The sequence below is a fragment of the Schistosoma haematobium genome, chromosome 5 (assembly GCF_000699445.3).
Source record: "Schistosoma haematobium chromosome 5, whole genome shotgun sequence".
Taxonomy (NCBI): Eukaryota; Metazoa; Platyhelminthes; class Trematoda; order Strigeidida; family Schistosomatidae; genus Schistosoma; species Schistosoma haematobium.
This window is the reverse complement of record NC_067200.1, coordinates 5913417-5934357: the sequence shown is the minus strand read 5'-3', so window position 1 is coordinate 5934357 and position 20941 is coordinate 5913417. Positions and strand designations below refer to the sequence as shown.

Sequence of the window (20941 nt, the reverse complement as noted above, 5' to 3'; positions counted from 1 at the left end):
ACATGTGTGTATCTGTATTTGAGTAGGACAACAGTAGAATATGACAAAAAATATTGTTTATGTATAAATATACGTTTTAAGTAATCTTTTTGAAATGTATACTATCATCATTATTGTCAGTAGTTTTGATTAATTCATCTAAATATTTCAAATGATCTAAAATAAAAGATTCTATACAAAGTCTAAGAAAATGTTTACAACATAACTCCTCAACATTTAACAATGGTTCCGTAATTAAATGTTTCATGGGCATATCCATTATTGTTTCATTCATTACTGGTACACTAAAATAGATTGATATAAAAATCATATAATGAAACGTATTTAATTTACATATATATATAACATGTATGAAGGGTTGCACAGTGGTTAGCAGTGGAATAGACGACTGGCGTTTATTGATCTTAGTGACCAGTTAGTTGGATATGAAAGTATTCATAGTAATACCCACATCTAGGATTGCACCCAATTTCTTTCGCTCCAAATGCCCAACTGAATATCATCCAATGAGCTATTGAGTTCAAATATTTACCAGCTTGTGAAACAGGTATGAATTTTATTTCTTTAAGGATTTCTAGTCTCCCAATATTGATGGTAAAGATTACAATTAACTAGTTCATTTATGGCATATTTGTGTTAGCTCTATTTTGGCATCTAGTCAAAAGCTTTTAGTAATATGGGAGATTGAAACGTATTCAGTTGATGAGTTCCAAATAGGGCCAAACACTCACTCTGGATTCCACGGATAGCTAGTATCCGATAACACTAAAATCTTGAAACTAAATTACAATTAGAAGCAATTCATTTAGGTTGTACATATACCAATAGAGATTGACCAGCTAGAGTCCTTACCATCAACAACGGGAAAGTACAAACCCTTACAAATAAAATACATTTCTTAATTTGAGGTTAAATGTGATTTTTATAAATTACTAGACTATTCATAAGTTGCAGTGATGCACTCCCATGATATAGCGTTAATTAGATTAATGTCAAGCGGTTGGACGTAATTTCTGAGAAGTACTATTTTTCCTAGGTTACCAGATAATTGGTAATTGTAAGGCCTATATATCTAAAATATTGAGGGAACATACAAACCAAGTGAAACGAGACAGATCATAAGATCTATCACATAGTCGATGAAATACAATAATTGGTAAAATGTTTTTTGTGAGGGAATTATCCATTAAGCGAAGGTCATAGTCTTGGTCAGCATAGCCACTGAGTTATTATTATTATTATTTGGTTTTTGACAAGAAAAGCTTTCTACTCAATCCCCTGTTTTGATCAAATCCAATCGACTAAGTTTAAGTGTTTGAATTTCAATTCCTCGAATAAGATTCAGTCGATAAGACAGAATTTTCCTTATTTTAACTTATAATTCATAAAGATTTCATTACGACAGGCCTCATAAAGTAACTTCTATCCTTTTAAGCCGTACCTGATAACGTCTTAAGCCACTGATCCGCTATGATTTTCAAGAACTCAACCAACAGGTCGTGGAGGACTGATAGTTATATCCTATAATCACATACCCCTAACAAAAACTAACCTCTCTGATTTTCCCACCAAGATCCCACATTAGAAAATAGTGTCGCTTAAGCCTCTAGGATTAGATTCGTAAGATTTATTCAATCCAATGAAGAAAGTGTTTGAAAAATGTGACAAAAGTTGGATTACTACTACTGTGCTGGGAAATACATTAAAGAACCATGGTATTACTTAGATATCCATTGAAAATTAGGGAACTATGGACAGTTTTTTCACTTTAGTATGTGATTCTTAAGCAGTAAGACAAGCATCACCGTCATCAATAAATAACTCACACAATATAGCGGAGTGACTTAGGAAGCAAATGTGAACCAATGTGCGATGATTCAGTGACCTAAAAATTAAGCGCTCTTCGTGAACCCTGAAATTTCTTGGTTCCACCTATGGTAAGATTGCGAGAGAGCAACTGTTATGGAGGCCAGTCTTATATTAAGACAAAACATTCGTCCAGTACTCTACAAATTTCTATATTGGTCTAAATATAGTCAATTTATGACGCAAATTTCCTTCAGAACTTATTAGACTAGTTGTTAGATAAAGAGGTGATGGGGTTCTTATTGTTTACTTTTTATTGATTTAGTAAAAGCTTATGTATTGAATTTACTGTTTAGGATGATAATTAGCGACATATATATACAAAATTATCCAATTTCCAAGTGTAGATACTATTCACTGAAATATGTTCGAAGATAACTTTCCAAATTCTATTGAAGAACCGTTTTCTCATTACTTTAGAATTTTTACATGAAAAATTAAACAGATGGGAAGTCAGTATAAATGAATGAATATTTTTGGCATAGATTAACATAAATAACTTCAACAAAGAAGCTTTTGTTGAATCCATCGACTGGTTTATTAATGTTGTTTCCATAAAATAGAAAGCTCTAGACAATCTACTAATTAATGATTAACCGATCGTTTTCTGTTTTTGGATACATTGAATAAAAGTGACATTGTTGTGGAGCTTACATTATCGTTAAGGACAACATCATTACCTCTTTAATTCATGTGAAGGGGATGTTTTTAGTTATTCCACAAGTATCAGATCGACTTATCTTGATGGTCTTATTTGTACATGTTTGTTTTTGTAGGTTTTATTTTATACCGATTGAGAATACGTTGATGTTCTAGATCGATAAAATACCAAGACATCGGGAATTTCTGGAAGCGTGTCATCCAAATAATCAACAATAAATAGGCGAATGAACGTAGGTCCTATCTAACAATCCATATAGATAAGGCCAATCAACCACTAAGTCAGAAGTCAAATAGACAAGATAGTCCATAGAAATTAATGGGCAAATCAGAATAATGGAAACTACAAAGAGAATCAATCATAAATAAAGCCATCAGGATGGACTTTTTTTAACTCTTAAAACATAACTAAGAAGCTCACTTCTACATGAAGTAAACGCTGGTGATGTTATCCAGGACAACAATGAAATCTCTGCAATCAGTCCACTCAACTCAGTAAAATAAATAACACTGAGACCATTTACCTAAGCTGTTAATTGTCTCTATCGTTTCATTACTTCATCTACTAAGGAGGCCGAAATTTAAATAAAACATGTATATGTACTGCTTTTCCGATGACTATCAAGCTGTAATCAGTCAGTGACGATGATTATACTCAACAGATGGTAATCAATTAATGTAGTGGAAGTCATTCAATCAAATTACATTGATATAATACAGTGGATATCAACAAGCCAGTAAAACTGGTTATGATCATCTTTCAAACAATATTTCAAGAAAAAAAAACTATCAATGATTTAACTTACTTAGGTATCATTTGAATTATACTTTGAAATAAATGACCATGATTTATTAATAGTCGATTTTTGATTCGATTTAATAAACGTGTTATTCGTAAACCACGAATAAATTTATTCATTAAACCGTTTTCAAATTGTTTACTGATATCTTCATTGGGCAAATAATCACCTAAATATTTTTATAAGTGAAGGAATAGACTTTATTTAAGAGGTCTTTTTAAGAAGTTTGTTTAATTTGTCAGTAATTTTCTGTTACCAACTGATATAGTTAAATTGGGGGAAAAATAGCAGCAGATCAATCAAGGAGTGGTATCACCTTACAAAGTTGCTGATTATTTAGACTTAATCGTGTGAATAGATGACAAAGAGGAAGGTCAAAGAACACACTGAGTCTGGAATTGAAAGTAGATATGAAAATAATGAATAGTGACCGAACAGAAATGGAAACGACTTCCCAGGATAGAGTTGGATGGAGAACGCTGGTGGGAGACCTATGCTCCTCCAAGAGGGCTAATAGGCGTAAGTAATTAATGCCATTAGATACAGGTTGCCTGGTTAGAGTCAGCGCGAATGCCGTAACTAATGATTAGTAATATTGAATGAAATGACTTAGAATAGGTGATAATGGCGCGGATGAGTTTATTCTATGTCTTCCATTAGATCATGAGTTTAAAAATGACCCTATGCTGCTTATCAAAATATCTAATCCTTCCTCCTAAATCATACTGTCGTTTATGTTTAATCTTTTTCCACTATTGTTACTACTTCTGGTTTTACTACCCTGGGGTCTATCTTGATCCTTTCATCGCACCGTCAAGTTCTACTTATGACTAACAGACTGATTGGCTAGGTAACTATGAAATACCTAATATAGGTCAGATTTTTCACATTTCTATGAAACTCAGTAGTACACGAGCTGACTGCATTTCAAAATGTAAACCTTCAGGTGGCAGTTTAGTAGCTTGTATTGAAACATTCCTAATTATTAATCACCATATGGGTTGCAAGTAGGGATCGGTATTGAAGAATCATATATTAAGACTGAACAGTTATCTATTGCATTTTGGTTTTCAATTGTATTCTAACTGACGTTATTCTGTAATGAAAAATACAAAAATCAAAGATGGTTTGACAGTTTGTCTTTCTAACTTTCTGAAATATCTCAGCAAATAATAAACATAAACTTTTCCAGTTTAAAAACAATAAACGAGAAACCAGAAACTTAATGAGTACATTTCAGTTAACTTGTGAAAATCAGTAAATTTTTCTTTCATTTCAAACTGCTTTAATAGAAGAGAGATGGTCAAATTTCATACTTTCCTTTTTACTATCGATACATTAAGTCTGGATTAGTAAATAAGTAGGGATTGATAATTTGGTTATATGCAAATATGGTGATGTTTATTTAGATTACTTTTGTAGATATTTTGTGTAATTTGACCAATTTTGAATTATTTGATCAGTGATATATAGATTTGCACTACTGAGGTTTCCCCAAACTAAGAAGAAACCACTTATTAATTACTGGTTTCCAGTAATGATGAATAAATTTCCATGACTCATTTTAACACTTAATTGAATATTTAATAATTCAAAGAATGTTTTATGCAAAATATAACGTTGATGACATTTATTCAACCGTAAAAATTCATCATTATGGACTAGCTTTAAGTGAAGTTTTAAAACGGATAATAGAAAATTCTAACCTCCAAAGTTTCTAATTATGTAGTCACCATAAAAATAGTTTTGGTGAGACTATAATTTATGAACGACCTTTGAGCGACGCTAAGGTGACCTTGGAAGTGTCCACCTAATAACCAGGATGAAATGAGGGTTATAAACCTGTGTGAGAATTAGAATTATGATTTACAGTTAATGATTAAGGTTAGGAATTAGACTTGGCGTTTTCATCTGGAGGTACCTGAAAAGGAAATTGGATTAGAGGTGGTCTTAGTGACCTGAGAGCGTGACCGCAGTGCCCAGGGGACAACTGCTTGAGGTCGGTCACACACGACCTTCTTATCGGTAATTTTTATGTTAGCTCCGTACTTGTTGAGACCTTACCGCCGGAGACGGATATCCGTGAGATAAGGCGAGGCGTGCATTTTTAGGGTCGACCTTTTCTAACCCACCCCTCCTTGTGGGAAGGCAGCATCGCTGTCATGCTGGTTGTCTGAAGGAAACACCTTACTGCTGTCACACCTCTGTACAGTCAGCAGTACGACTTAGCCTTCGGACCTTGAGTTTGTTGCTTTTAGTCTTACCGCTCTTCAACCGACCTGTGTGATATGGTAGGACCTTGAGGAACGGTTGTTCCAGCCAGTATAGCTCGGTTGCTTCATTACGATAGGCAAGCCCGACCACCACGTCAAGGTAGCAACAACGTTGTAGCTGACTGACTGGCGTTTTCATCACTAACTGAAATTAGCTATAATGCCAAAACTCTATCTCAATGGATGAGTGAATTTCGTGCCAAAATCCGAAACCTATTATCTTATACATGATTGGTTCGTCTATAAATTATAGTCTAGCCATCCTTTTTTCCAACTCCCTATAGGGAAATGTAATCCTGCAATGTTAAAGAATTCGACAAACAACAGTAAAAACTGTTGTCTAGTAGTTCTCTAACATAAATAATTTCGTGTTATAATTTTCACTGGTTAATACTTTCCTTTACACGAATGTTATGTATTCAGTGGAATATTTCGTTTGAAAAAAATATTCTTCTTTTTTAACAAAAATTAAATAAAATAAACTAATGAACAAATAAGTAAAGATGGATAGTGACTAGCAGTGGAATCCAGGACGCGCATTTCGTCCTATTTGAGACTCATCAGCTGGACGTACCTGTATCCTAGAGTTGATGTTCAATCTTTGCTTTAAAAAGCTTATAATTTAAGGCTATAATCAAGGCAATCCGCAGATATACCAACATGAAACTGATCAATTGTAGTTCTAAATAACAATCGAAAGATACAAATAAAGCAACAACAGGTGAATTTAAACTTCACCCTATTGCACAAGCAGGTGGCTATCAGGGCTCAGTAGTTAACGCGTAGATAACGCGTTGGTATTTGAAGCAAACGGTACTGGGTTCGAGTCCCGGAGTGAACATCAACTCTGCGATGCAGGTACATCCAGCTGACGAGTCCCAGCCCCGAGTAGGACGAAACGTGCGTCCTGGATTCCACTACTAGCCACTATTCATCTTTGCTTAGAATGCTTGTGAAGCAAGACAATATCAAGGCAATACACACATATACCAACAAGAGAGACTGATCAATTACAGTCCTACAAGTAAAACAACACCAAAATGAATAAATAATACCTTCTAATTTAATTTCAATTTTCATTAAATTCATTGAATTCAAACAATTCTTTATTATTGTTTGTATCAATTCATCATGTCTATATACAATCATTCTTTTATTATTAAAACATTGTATATTATAATAATATAATAAATCTTGTTTATCTAATGTATTTGAATTGAACTGATCTAATTTATTTGTATACATTATTCTAATGGATAATTCATTTGCTAACATATTCATACATGTATAATAATTCATTAATGTCATTTGATTTTGTATCATATTTTCATATTGTTTTATATATTTCATTAATTGTTGTTTAATTAATAAAGATTCATTTAATTTCTTATTTAATAATGATGGTAGAATTTCATTCAATGTACAATAATTCCAATGAATAATTGGTAGAAAACATATTTGTTTCGGTATAAATTGATAATTAGTAGTATTAGTAGTAGTTATTGTCGATGATGATAGTTTTGAATTGTTAAATTTATCATCAACATCTAATAGAATATTCATTTCATGTTTACCTACTTTGATGTTTGCCTTGAAAAAGAAAAAAGATATTTACAACATTATTTATTTAAACACATAAACATTGGTACAAGGAGGCACCAAATAGATATGCGCCACATAAATCATTCGATTTGTGTGAGGGCGGTGATACTGCTCGGATGCCCAGACCGAATCAGGTGGTTTTCTTAGGGGGCCACTCCCCGAGCCTTTGACCTGGAGGTCTGACCCACAAGGCAATGGAGCATCGTGAAAAGATGCAGTCACATGGTAGCCGCTGACCAACGATTGGTTCACACGCCATTTTTTCCCTCAGGATCCTGGAGCCCATGTGGACCATTGGTTTGGGATCCGGTTAAAGCGCCGGACATTCGCTTTTCGTCCTCTCAATTTCGTAAACAACACCCCCACCACGGCAAGGCAGTGAGTAGGACTTCCCTGGCAGAGGCTGTATACGCATGGCCGTGTGAGAGCATTTCGAGATGGAGGGCGGGCCCACCTCACTCTCGGCCATACCATGGCATTTGGGGGCATTTAGAACAACACATATAAGCGAACGCTTCTACTTAATGTGCCATCACTTCGTTTGCTTAGTGTGACGTCAAGGAAGTTCAGGTTTTTGTTATACTCAGTTTCACCAATGAAACTGATCGCTGGGTGAACATTGTTGAATTGTTCTAGGAGTTTATTCTTATTGGTGTTTTGATCTACGATAATGAAAGTGTCATCAATGTAGCGAGAATATAAATTATTATTATTTATTTATTTTATTCTATTTTTGTTATCATTAGCCTTATTTTTACATCTAGTATTTGTTTGTAATTTTCCACCTCTTGCCGTTTGTATTCTTCACTATCTAATTATTTACACACATCTTATTACGTAACGATTTTAATGTTTTGTGATTACTATTCCTAGTCTATTTACCCATGTTCGACCTTCCATTCCCAACGTTTAACTATTGATAAGACTTTTGTTATCGTATTTTATTATTCTTACTACTATCAGTACACCTGTCTCCCTACTATCAACTTGTATTTTTACTTATTACGTATGGTGACCTATTCTATTTCATTGTGATTATTGACCCATATTGCTTTGATTAGTTTAACATTTTCGTAATAAATATTCATGTATATTAGAGTAAAGCCTGATGACGATCTAATTGAAAACAATTGTTCGCTTATATGTGTTATTCTAATTTTCACAGTGGGAATCTTTAAAATTCCGAAAATATATTTTACTGAAGGAGTTTAAGAGTTTGAGATAAGAAGTGACGACACTACACAAAGAAGAAATTCCTTTACAACAGTTATAATGCAGTGAACGACAACACTAGTGATGATAATCAAATATGTCTTAATACAACACTACAGAATATCTTGATAAAATTTGAGAATCATATTTACGAAATATACATCAGAACTGTTTCAAACTTTGTTGTTCTTTGGTTTCTATACCAATCACTCTCTGTTTATGTCCTCTTCTCATCGATTTTTTCAACCTTCTGACGCCAGGTATTCCATGTTCGATTAATGATATATACTATTTATAACTGTCGACATCAGTAGCACACACCATAATAAACGTGTTAAAAAGTGTTACTAGTAAATAAATAGCTTAAAATTTTTTATTAATCAAAAAAACAAACTTAAGCGACTAACTGGGACGTTTTCAATGTTTAGTAAATGTGTGTTTAATTCAACACATCTAGTTATTAGTTTTTTGTTTATTTAGTAAATAAGTGCTGGAAATTAGAGAGTGTAATTTTCGTAACAGATTTCACTATAAAATTGTATTACACTTGTGTATTTTATCTAGTATATTGAATTGCGCTACTACATCGGACATGTTCATAGTAGACGGTTAAGTGTCATTTCATGAGATTGAACAGAAATTCTTAGTGATGATGTCATTTCAAAAAAATTCACCTACTAAAATAAACAGGGTTAAAATCGTTGGAATTAATGGAAATAAAAGATGTATTGAACATTAAAAACGTTTGTTAGTGACTAATAGCGGAGAAAATATGAAATAATGGACAATCATTGCGCCTCTTTTTTTAAAACTCCGGCTGATGATGATGGAATCTACGAAACACAATATGAACTGCCCAACAAACACTGATTTGTTTTAAAACTAATGCTTCGACTTTTTTTCTCTTACACATTAACGCTTTATACAATTAATAATCGAAAATTAATTATAATCAGAAAGGGATTTTGTGGATATTATAGTAATCTAATAGTTCGATTCATGAGTTAATTAAAGCTAGACCACCATAAAAAACCTGGAAGCAATGGACGACCGTTTCGTCCCACTAGGAGACTCCTCAGCAATGCTCATTTAGGATTAATTAATTCCCGCAGTATTCATTGTTGTATTGGATGGAACCGTCAACATGGACATCTTTGTTATTCTATAAGTGTTTATTAAATCAGTTCGTTATTTTAAAATGGGGTTTGTATGTTATTTAGTTATCTTTATAGGATTCGTTATTTTTATTTAGCTTGTATTCAATATAGTCAGTCGGCAACTAATAGACAATTCAACATACATTCGATCAACCACTTCATATGGTAGTTCAGATTAACCAAATGATCAACGATCAATCCAAATAAATAGTCGACTTGAAAGTTTACAAAAAAAAACACAACCTCCAATCATGATATGAAGTTGGAATGCTACGTATACTGTGAAAAGTATAAACATGTCGTGGAATAACATTAGCTAATAACGAAAATAAGTTAATGATTTAAGAAAAGACAATTTCAAAGTAAAATACCATCCCGCACATGGGGCTCGAATCTAAAATCTTCAGTCTCGCATGCCAACACTTTACCTCTAGACCACTTAGCCAATCTGCATCCAAAGATATTAATGTCTAACTTCAACCAATCCGCTATGTTGCGTGACCATCTTTTATTGTCTTCGATGGGTAATCGCTTCACTCCCGACATGGTTGAACCCTTCTGGTCACAGCTTCTTACTAGAACCCCAGAAATTCCCTCTCGAAGTTTGTCACTAGTGAACACATGATAATTATCTACATAGGGTTGCTGTGTTCCATTGAGATCATGAACCGATCAATGTTAGTCCGTGTATGCGCACTGTTGAAGAGTCCCATACTAAAACGAGACGGCCGTTTAGTGGTTCTCAGTTGTCGACGGTGGTCTAACTTAAATCGATTCTTCATCTCAATAGAATTTAACGATCTTCACAATCCCTTACTGAAGACCCACATATATGTAAAAAAACAAACGAAGAGAGAAAAAGTAATAAACTTAACAGTGATGAAACGAACTAAAACATCCATGTAAGTGTATCAACACAGTATAGATATGTAAGTTGCTTGATCCAACCTACGAGCTTTTGAAATGATTGAGTAAATGTAAACTGTATAATTATTTGTTAGGATTTGTATTTTCCAGTTGTTGATGTCAAGAATTTAAATTGATCAGTCTATATTGGTATATGACCATTTTAAGCAGGTTAACTCAATATCCCTAATTAGTTATGTTTTAATTAAACGAGAAAAGACAAATCCTTACAAATAAAGTCCATAGCCTTTAAATAAGTTAGTAATCGTATGTACTCATTAACTTAGTAAGTATCTCGGCGTTTAAAGCAAAAAGTACTGGGTTCGAGTCTATGCGTGAACTTTAGCATAGATGTGCCAGGTACACTCAACTAACAAGTACCGAGTAAGACGAAATACTCTTTCTGGATTCAATCGCTAGCCACTATTCAAATTTATTACAAACTATATCACATTATTCAGTTATATTGTACAAAAATAAAAAGACAGAGTAATACCATGCAATATCGATAACCTTGAGAGGTCAATAAAAATTAGGCTGTAAGATGCGCAAATATGAAACGCTGCTTTGGACACATGTTTCTAAAGCTCATGACTTTCACTACATTTCATATTTCTTAATGATTGGATGATGATTTCCTTGTGAAATGAATTGCCAGTGCATGTTTAGGCTAGGATTGTCAAGGTTAGAAGAATTAGTGTTGAAAGCGACTGGTATGAAGTATTGGGGTTAGTAGTCTGAGTCGAGGAGGTGTAGGTTTAGGAGGTAGGGATAAGGAGTTTTAAGTTTAGAAATTGGGTTTCAAAAGATGTGGAGATAATAATTAGATCCTTTCCTGACTACAGAACTATCATATCCAACCTGAATAATCTGTATTTAGCAGTAATAAGTTGATTAGTGATTTTACAACTCCCAATCCTCATTATTTCTATAGTTTTTAATTGATCGAACTCGTAAATAAAAGGTGCTTTATACTGGCCATTCTTGATTGGTTAACCTCAAGACCATCCATAAATTATAAGTGAGAAAAAAACACCTAACCCATAAACTTGACCAAATTAGATAACTATATAAAGGAATGACATCTAATTCATAAGTATCTAAATATATCGAAACTTGTTGACCGACTTTTAGATAAGTCCAAGATCTTATCATCTTGTATAGGATTATTTATTCCCTTTGTTAAGAAGTCATAAAAATAAAACAAATGTTCAGTAAACCATAATTTATAACAGCTTTACAACAAATGCTAATTAGTAATGAAAACAATCCATAATGTACATGGATATCAAGTTAATTTTTTCTAAAATTATAAACCTACTATTGACTTTGAATTACTTGCTTTCTTCAGATCCGATCCAGTAGTGCATGACAAATATTTATTAGTCGAATCAACATAACACATTGAATCTTGGTCGTCGCCAACGAGTTGAGTATTATCATGACCACCATTTTGATTAGTACGGGGAAACGATACCGGAAAGATAGAATTATTATCATAATCAGTAGTTTGTATTCGTTTATTTGCATGTTTTAAATTTCGTTCAATATCTAATGATTTGCATTTCTTGCCAAGTGATAGCTTATCTGTCATCTGTTTCGTAACATTACAATTTTCATTTAATGAGAATTTACATGGAGATGCTGGGGTTGAGTTTACTTTTAAATTAGCATCATTAAAAGATACATGATTTGATGGTGGTAATGTTGACAATGTTGACATACTTTTCATTTTTCTATCCATTGATGATTTAATAAAATAATCATTTGGTAAGTGAATTCGGTTTGTAGAATTTCCATTGGTATGAACAAAGCTACTATCGTTATCTATATCATCATCAGAATCATTGTTATCACTTGTGTCACGGTTATCTACACAGTGTGACCAAACTGCAGTCAAATACTGTTCAACCTAGAGTAATATTTAAACAAAAAACACCAAGTTCATTCTGATTGGTTAAGAAGTTCTTGATTCTGATTGGTTGTCATCTTCATATGGATAATCAACTATTTTTAAAATAAGAAATTTATTATGATTTAAAGTAAAAACAGTAATTGGAACCACTAAAAGGTCAATAAAGATGAAGAAGAAGCTTTAACTTGATGGTTTATAACCAGTTTTATATTCTTCATTCATTAATTTTCGATCAAATTCTAACTTGCTGAAGTGTTTCAACATCACAGTGTATCTTTGAAAACAATTGATAATAAAAGACCTGTTTAACCAATATTTCTGATTAATTAACACTCAATGTCAAATAACTAAACAATAATGTTTGTGACGGTTACATTGAGTGTGATTTTTACATTCAACATCGATTCCTTCAAGATTAAGGGGAAGTCAAGCAAACGATTGTCAATTAACATGAAAAATAAGTTTAAAGATCATTCCCTACTTAACTCCGAAAAAATAATATCAGATGAAATGATAAAGAAATCGATAATTGTGGATTTATGAAAATGATATTTTGAGAATTTCCTTAACTGGAAAAAATGAAGAGTATGCACTTAAAGTATAACCGAACTTCATCCATAATACTTGATCTATTTCCATTAACTACAAATAAAAGAATATTCTTCCCCGTTGACTGATTAGGTCAACTTTTACAATTTGTCCGTTGGATGGTATATTTACTAAATACGGTATTGTAGTCTGTATGCCTTTGCTTGTTTGCATGGATTCCAATGTATCAGCGTCTCGTTTTACCAGAAAATATACAAGGAGAAAGATGTGAATGGAGTAATTCGTTAGAATGTGATAAGATAACACTTGCCAGGAGTTTGTAAGATTTTAAATGTCTACTCATAATCATATTCATAATGACCTCGAAAGAATAACTACACACCCTGCTAACTGTCTTCAGTACTCTCCATAATACAAAGAAATCATTTGTCAAAAGCTCGGGAAAGAATAATGGAGAACAGTCAATAATAATTAGTGATATGTAAGAATTTACAAATCGTAAAAGTAAACGTCGAGTAGTGCTAAAAACATGTAGCCACTTTATATCATAAGTCAAACGGAAAACTTTCTTTGATATCACTTACATACAAGCAGTATACAATGAATTCAGAAGTTGTATAATCTTAGTGAAATTATTTTCATCATAAAGAAAATAAATCCATTCATTAACCAAATTCATAGAATACATAAATGATTGTATTTACAACTGTTAGTAGTTTTAGTTTAAAATAGAGTAATGAATTCGTTTAAGAACGAAATAAATACAAATGATATGTGTTAATTCCAAGTTGTACCGACATCTGTTGATCAATAATAAATGAAATTACATTTTCAACTTTATTGAAATCATGAACCGATCTAAGTTAGACCAACAATGAAAACTTGGAATCACTGGATGAGCGTCTCGTTCTAGTATGAGACTAATCAACAGTGAGCAGACTGTAAACCAGATAGGGTGCAATCACATTCCTGAAAACGTGTTGTCCTCTGAGTCGAAGCTTACGTAGAATGTCCTGAGAGGTGCTGACACTTACCATTCATTCTGTCCGTTCAAAATATTTGCTTTGGCACGTTCATGTAAACTGGTATACATAAATGAAGGTGATGTTTACACACTTATTGCCCTCTTTTCATTAATGTTGATAGACGGGAACTTTGCCGATATTTTGATATGTGAAGTATATACATTTATTTTGAATGATGAATACTATTTTAATTAGAGGTTATAAAGAGCTGATGAGAAACATTGAAATATAAATGAACTAACATGTTATACGGCCACATTAATTGTGCTTGCTTCAGTTAAATTAATCATTAGGAAAAATTGTATGAAATTTACAGTGCTAAACTGTAACACCGATATATTTTGTATTGTTATTATAATTTGGTTATCAGTTTTCTTTTCATATTACGATAAATTGGTTTATTGTATCGCCCTCTGTGTTGGTATTTTGATTGTTACAACAGACTTGTGAAGTATACAAGAACAAGATAATTTTGAAACTCAAAGTCTCAAGGAAGATAAAGAGTGAATGCATATACACCATTTCGGCTCATTTTTAGTCATGTCACTCAAGATCTTCAAACTTTGATTAAGATTATTGAATAGATCCTAATCAAGTAGCCTGTATTTATACCAATACGACACAGACAAGCAGAGAATTATTTCATGAACTGATAACAGTGTTTTGATATAAGACGTTCAATTAAATATCACCATTCTACATATCTCTGTAAGAAACTTAATGTACATAACAAACGTATCACTTACAGTAAATGTACTTTAAGTATTCTACTACTCTACTCTTCATTATACGTAAACATTTAAAGTGACTATAAATATTATTGAAGTATTTAAATTATGAAAATAAGTGAACTGACAACAGTTGAAATAAAAAATGATAATGAACAGTTCCTTGAAGGGCCTACAAATCAAAGAATCAAGGGAAATAGAGGAATGCTTTTGAATTCCCATATTAATATGAAATTAATGGATGAATGAATGGATCTATCGGCTTACATTTATTCCAGGCTTCAATTTTGATTCCTTTTTTATTAATTTTGATAATTCATCATAAATATCATCTTCCTACAAAAAAGAATTAAGAAGAGAGTGACATGAAAAAGAATGACAAGGAATGTAAATTTCAAAGTAATCCCGATATAACGAAGTTTGATAGGTTGATATTATTAATAATGCTAACTTACTAGAGTTAACTGCTTAACTTATGTAATCTTGTGTCGGAACTACACCGTTACATGATTACTTATTCTAGCCAACTCTATTGGCATTCAAACTGTCTAGCTTCTTTAGTACTCTTTAGAGAGAAACTGAAATTTTAGCAGATATTCATGTGAGATTTAAGCATAAGGTGGCAATAACAAGCTCTATAGTATCGTTTGATTAGTTGCCACGTTAAACAAATCATTCAATATCCAATGACCAGACCTCGACAATAGAGGTAAATACAACTTGATGGGTAATTTGGATAAGGTTCAATGAAATTTCATTAATCATATAATACACATTTAAATAAACTGAACTAGTGCTATGCACTCTTCAATGACAGCGATGAAGATGGTAAAGACCAGTTTTACGAGGGGCTGCGGTCGATCGTAGTCAAGTTTCCAGGAAAGGACCTGACCATCCCGATGGGAGACCTAAACACCAAAGTCGGAATGGACAACACTGGATATGAAGATATCATGGGACAACATGAACTGGTAGAAAGGAATGAAAATGGTGAGAGATTTACAAATTTATTTGCATTCGACAAAATGATAATAGTCGGAAAAGACATACACTGTGAAAATAATAAAATTGCATCACAAGGCAAGCGCTAACTTAAAATCCTGAGGGGAAAATGAAAAGAGGAAGACTAAAGAATACATCGCGCCGGAAATTGGAAACGGACATCAAAAGAAGGAATAGCAACTGGAAACAACTTGAAAGGATTACCCAGGACAGACTTCGGTGAAATATCGTTGTGCGTGGCCTCTGCTCCTCCGCGAAGGTTACCAGGCGTAGGGAAGTAAAGAAGTAATAACTTTTTATCCACTAGTAACTGGATAACAGATAAATTCCTGAAATTCTATTTGAAATTCGTAACTGACTGAGTTCAGTTATGCTGAAAATAAAAGTTATCCACCAGTAGTTTTTTTGGTTAGCACTTTTTAAAAAAATGCTGGTCGGCGGCCTATGCTCCATTAGGAGTAACATGCGCAAGTAAGTAATCAGTAGTTTTGGAAGATTGTTCATGGGACATTGAGGATTGATTCAAGTTAGGCATGTGAATAATTGAATCTCAACCTAATTATCCAAAGACGAAACACTCACACCTTGAAACTCAAAAACCTGAGATTTAATCGTTTGATTGAGGTCACCTAGTGGTTTACTCTAGTGAGGCTTGTCACAATAAGATCAAACGGCCGCCCAATGTTCATTTTAATGAAAACGTTTTCCTCCATTTGATTCAGTTCATAAAGAAAATTAACTTTTCTAAAGCAGTTGGTAAACATTTTAGAAAATATATTCATGTTCTATCTCGAAATTAATTCAGCTCTGTTAAGTATTTAATTCTAAGGGGAAAACGATGTACATCCATATGCACACTTATTTTTTTTTGCTGCTCTAAAAGTAAGAAGTTACACTTAATTTTTTCAACCGATCCTCGCGTTGGATAAATGCTGAATAAATATCACTGATAAGTTTTGCTATTGACACGCTTAATTTGTCTTCCTATCCTGTTCTGACATCTCCAACCACTTCTGCTCGTCAACAGGAACACCAGAGGGGAGGTGCGTATTTCCAGGAAAGCTTTACTCCATGGTTGGTTTATGTACAGAAAAGAAAGTGTGTTTAAAGTATTGAGGACGTCTTTTGGGCTCTTGGAACCATACTGAATATAATAGCGACGTATGCAATTATCCAATCAGAAACGTGACACCTGACTCCCCACTTTCTAGATGTTGCCAAAAAGCTCCTACTCAATGCTGATTGGATGAAGTGTTTCCCACAGTTTTTCGGACCCTTATGGACTTTTCCGAGGAATAATTTGGAACTCCCCAACAATCACAATATATTATTTCGTTTATTTAGGCAGTAAACTGTCATAACCAGTCATATTAATGTAAAAGGTGAATATGAGGTGAACTTTTGGCGTTGCATGAACAATATGACGACGAAATTTATTAGCATATATGTACATGTATATTTATATATTGATGATGCATGTCCCATCCTATCTGGTACTCATCATTTTTACACAGCTGCATTCAAGTTCCGATACACACACTGAGACTCAAAGCCAGTACCTTTCTCTTCAAATATCATTGAGTTAACCAATGAATTATTTAATTCAAATAGCCATTGACTTGTTCAACAGGTGTGATATTTTTATTATTATTGGTAAAGGCTCGAATTAATTGATTTATTCTGAAGAAAAAAACGGGAAAAAATGATTCCATCAAGAGAATCAGCTAAGAATCTCCATGAACTAAACAAGGTCAATCATAATTCAACGATCAATATGAACAACAGGATAATTTAATCTTTTCCATTCATAATTTCATCAATCAAAATGTTTTAACCATAAATTTTCTTAAAATTATATAAATACTAATAGATAAGAAAAAATCATGATTGTTATGGCTTTTGCTCAATTAATTATCACGTGACTAAGTCGCCAATCAGATCATTGACTTATATGATCTTGGCACTGTGCCGAACCAATGACATGTCGAATAGCACGAGCAGCCTTGAGTCAACTCTGAGTCCTTATTGGTCCTCCGTATGTTAACTTCTCGCCTATACCTGTCCATTTGACTCCAGAATACAATCACAGCTTCCACTACATGAATCATGTATTTCAGACATACGTTGCTTATATACAAGCAAATTGGACTTCATTACACTATAAAATAAAAAATAATCATACAAGATCATGCCAAAAGTGGTTATGACTGTGAGAGACTGGGTATAACTTGAGTATAATAAATCGTATAATAGTAGCCAATAGGTCAATTGAAAGCTTATGATAAAAGGTATATATATATATATATATATATATATATATATATATTCTAGCAGTTGACGTTCATTTATTTTTTGTTAGGACAACAATGATGATGTGCAGTTTATGAAGGTAAGATGTGATTGATTACTTAGCGTGATCTGATAGACATCAACCATTAAATATGTGGTTTCCTCTTGTACTAATGATTTCTACTTTGGGCTAACCAAGTAAAGACTGCTTGCAATTTTGTTGAATGAAGTATTGTTTAAGCTTATCATCTAGTTCTCCATTATTTGTCATCAATTAGATATACGGCATAACGTGATCCAGTCACTTTGTATATGGCCTATTAATCATGTATCCAGTTCAGTGGTAGTAAAATTTCAAACCCTGGTGTTAATATTGTATTTTATGTTAAAACATTTATGGAAATGTGAAGATATCTTTAATTCACTGTGGTGAAAGCAAACTCAGGTGAAGAAAACCAATTTCTCTCTAATATAAAATTATCAGTAGAGGGTTGTGGAGATTGTTGAGTTTAAATTGAGACCAGGCGGCCTGCTTAAATATCTGGGCTACCTGTTCCTGCCATATGCATATTTCAACAAGTTATCTATTTTCTTGTTTGTTTTAACACATCATTATGTCTATTAGTCTCATAAACTATTCATTTACATTTGTGAAAAGTTTACGACATTTCGTTGTACAAATTAAAGAAGAGCCCATATCAGAAACTTCGTGGTTGCTGATAATATGCATTGAAAAGAATATACACTAATCAAATGTCGATTCCTGAACTGCTAACATCTAACTGGCGAGGATGAATCAAGAAATAAGAAATGGAAACTTGTTGAAATAATTTACGCTGAGAATTCTATATTGCATCAGAAATATAATACGGAATAAAACCATTAATAATAATAATAATAAACCGATTAATATTAGACCGCCAATGTAAACCTGGAAGTAGTGAATGGCCGTTTTCTCTTATTAAAAAAGTTCTTATACAAAAATACAGTGTCTTCATAAAATATGAGAATCATACATTAAACACATTATTTGCACATCTTCCTTCAGTTGTTCCCTATAAACTTTCATGATTCTTTCAATTCTGTTATTATTAAAATTTCTCTCAGTTTCCTTACCTGTACTTTACAATTCAATCTTCCACTAGATGGTATTCCAATTTCAATTAGTGCTGCTATGATGATTAGGAGTATTTGAATTATAGTATGAACTAAGAATCCCAGAAATAACGTAATCGGATCAAGAAGTACTAGATATGCACAAACGAATGTACTGTATTTAGAATTCGACAAGTGCAAAGGAATCATTAGTTCATTCAAACACCACAGCTACATACTACTTATATCTATCAACATAAATAGTATATATCACAATATTATATTAGATTTAATACTTATGAAATGCATTACACTGAGTAAATATACATATTCAATGAATTCTATAAACACAATACAATGTTTACTTACAGTTATTGGATTTAAATAAGTAGTTTTTATTTCATTCAATATATCATTATGATTAGAATATAAAAATTGTTTAAAACTTGTCATAATTAATGATGCATATTTTGTTTGTAATGTTGAATTATCAGATGGAAATATTCGATGCCAATTACCACAATTATGATGTTCATAGAATTCAAGTGATAATTGTTGACGTATTCTAGATAACTGTTGTTTCTAATTAGTTTTAGAAAAAAAGAAAAAGAAATAAACGAGTTATTTCCATAATGCTCTGGTATGACTGAGAGTGAGGAGAGTCCGCTCACCCTCTCGAAATGCTCTCACATGACCACGCGTACATAGCCTCTGCCACGGAAGTCCTACTCACTGCCTTCTCGTGGCGGAGATGTTGTTTACGAAACTGAGAGGACGAAGAGCGAATGTCCGGCGCTTTAACCGGGTTGGTGGACACGGAGAGTTTACTTAGGGGATTTGGAAAACCCTGATTCCAAACCAATGGTGCACATGGGCTCCAGTATCCTGAGGGAACAAATGGCGTACGAACCAATCGTTGGTCATCGGCTACCATGTGATTGCATCTTTTCACGATGCTCCACTGCCTTGTGGATCAGACCTCTAGGTCGAAGGCTTCGGGCATGACTCACTAAGAAAACCATCTGCTTCGGTTTGGGCATCCGGGCAGTATCACAGCCCTCACACATATCAAATGAGATTTGTGTGGCGCATATGTATTTGTTGCCTCCTTGTACCAATATCTATGTGTTCAAATAATAATATTAATAATTTCCATAATCAATAATTTTCTTAATCAATATTTTATAAAGTGACGTATAGTAAGTTGAATACGGTGGAAGTATATCCTATAATTATTAGTAGACGCTCGGACTATTGTATTTTCTATATTCCTCTATTTCTAAGTTTTTGTTTGATTCATAAATTGTCGTCAAATGTTTTTTTTTCAGATTTATCATGAATTAACTATTCTCCCTAATACTTTGGTCTTGTATCACATATAACTAAGTTATATACATATTGTAAATTCGTGTTGCTCTGATCTCAGACAACTCAAATACACTATTGTATGAGTTTTGATTAGTAATTAAATTCAGTACGATGGAGAATTGATCTGCTTTCTATCATCATCTGATTAGAAGGAGCGCGAGAACTAATAAGCGTTAACGTCTCGGTTGTTGTTGATCTGTCAATATGTCCATTTGTGTAAGTAAAAGGTCACAGTCGATGAGTGAAAATGAAAGTAAATGTGATTAGTCACGATCGGGTATTAAATATGTATTAAATATGTCATTTCCTCTCTTTAGTGATTTGTACTGCGGAATCACTAAAAGTGACTGCCCGTAATTGTGTGGAATAAAGTATTTTCTAGCGTTACTCTGATTTTCTATTTTGGTTATAGATCGTGCGTCTGATGTAACCCGATCTAATTTCTAATACCATTTAAGCATCAAACCTAGTGGTATTATAAACTCTATTACCCA

The 20941-nt window shown here is 33.0% G+C and overlaps 1 protein-coding gene across 2 annotated transcripts in view; it reads right to left on the bottom strand.

The window, feature by feature from the left end:
* Nucleotides 1-20941, bottom strand: part of TTLL7_1 (Tubulin polyglutamylase ttll7) — a gene marked incomplete at its 5' end in the record, with an annotated part of 36187 nt that continues 15246 nt past the window's right edge. For both annotated transcript variants that reach the window (XM_051217369.1, XM_035733483.2), the window contains 6 exons: nt 1-284; nt 3333-3495; nt 6655-7189; nt 11798-12388; nt 14961-15029; nt 19449-19661. In XM_051217369.1, the coding sequence (XP_051064759.1) occupies nt 77-284; nt 3333-3495; nt 6655-7189; nt 11798-12388; nt 14961-15029; nt 19449-19661 (1779 nt within the window). In that variant the 3' untranslated portion in view covers nt 1-76. The remainder of the gene's footprint in view (nt 285-3332; nt 3496-6654; nt 7190-11797; nt 12389-14960; nt 15030-19448; nt 19662-20941) is intronic.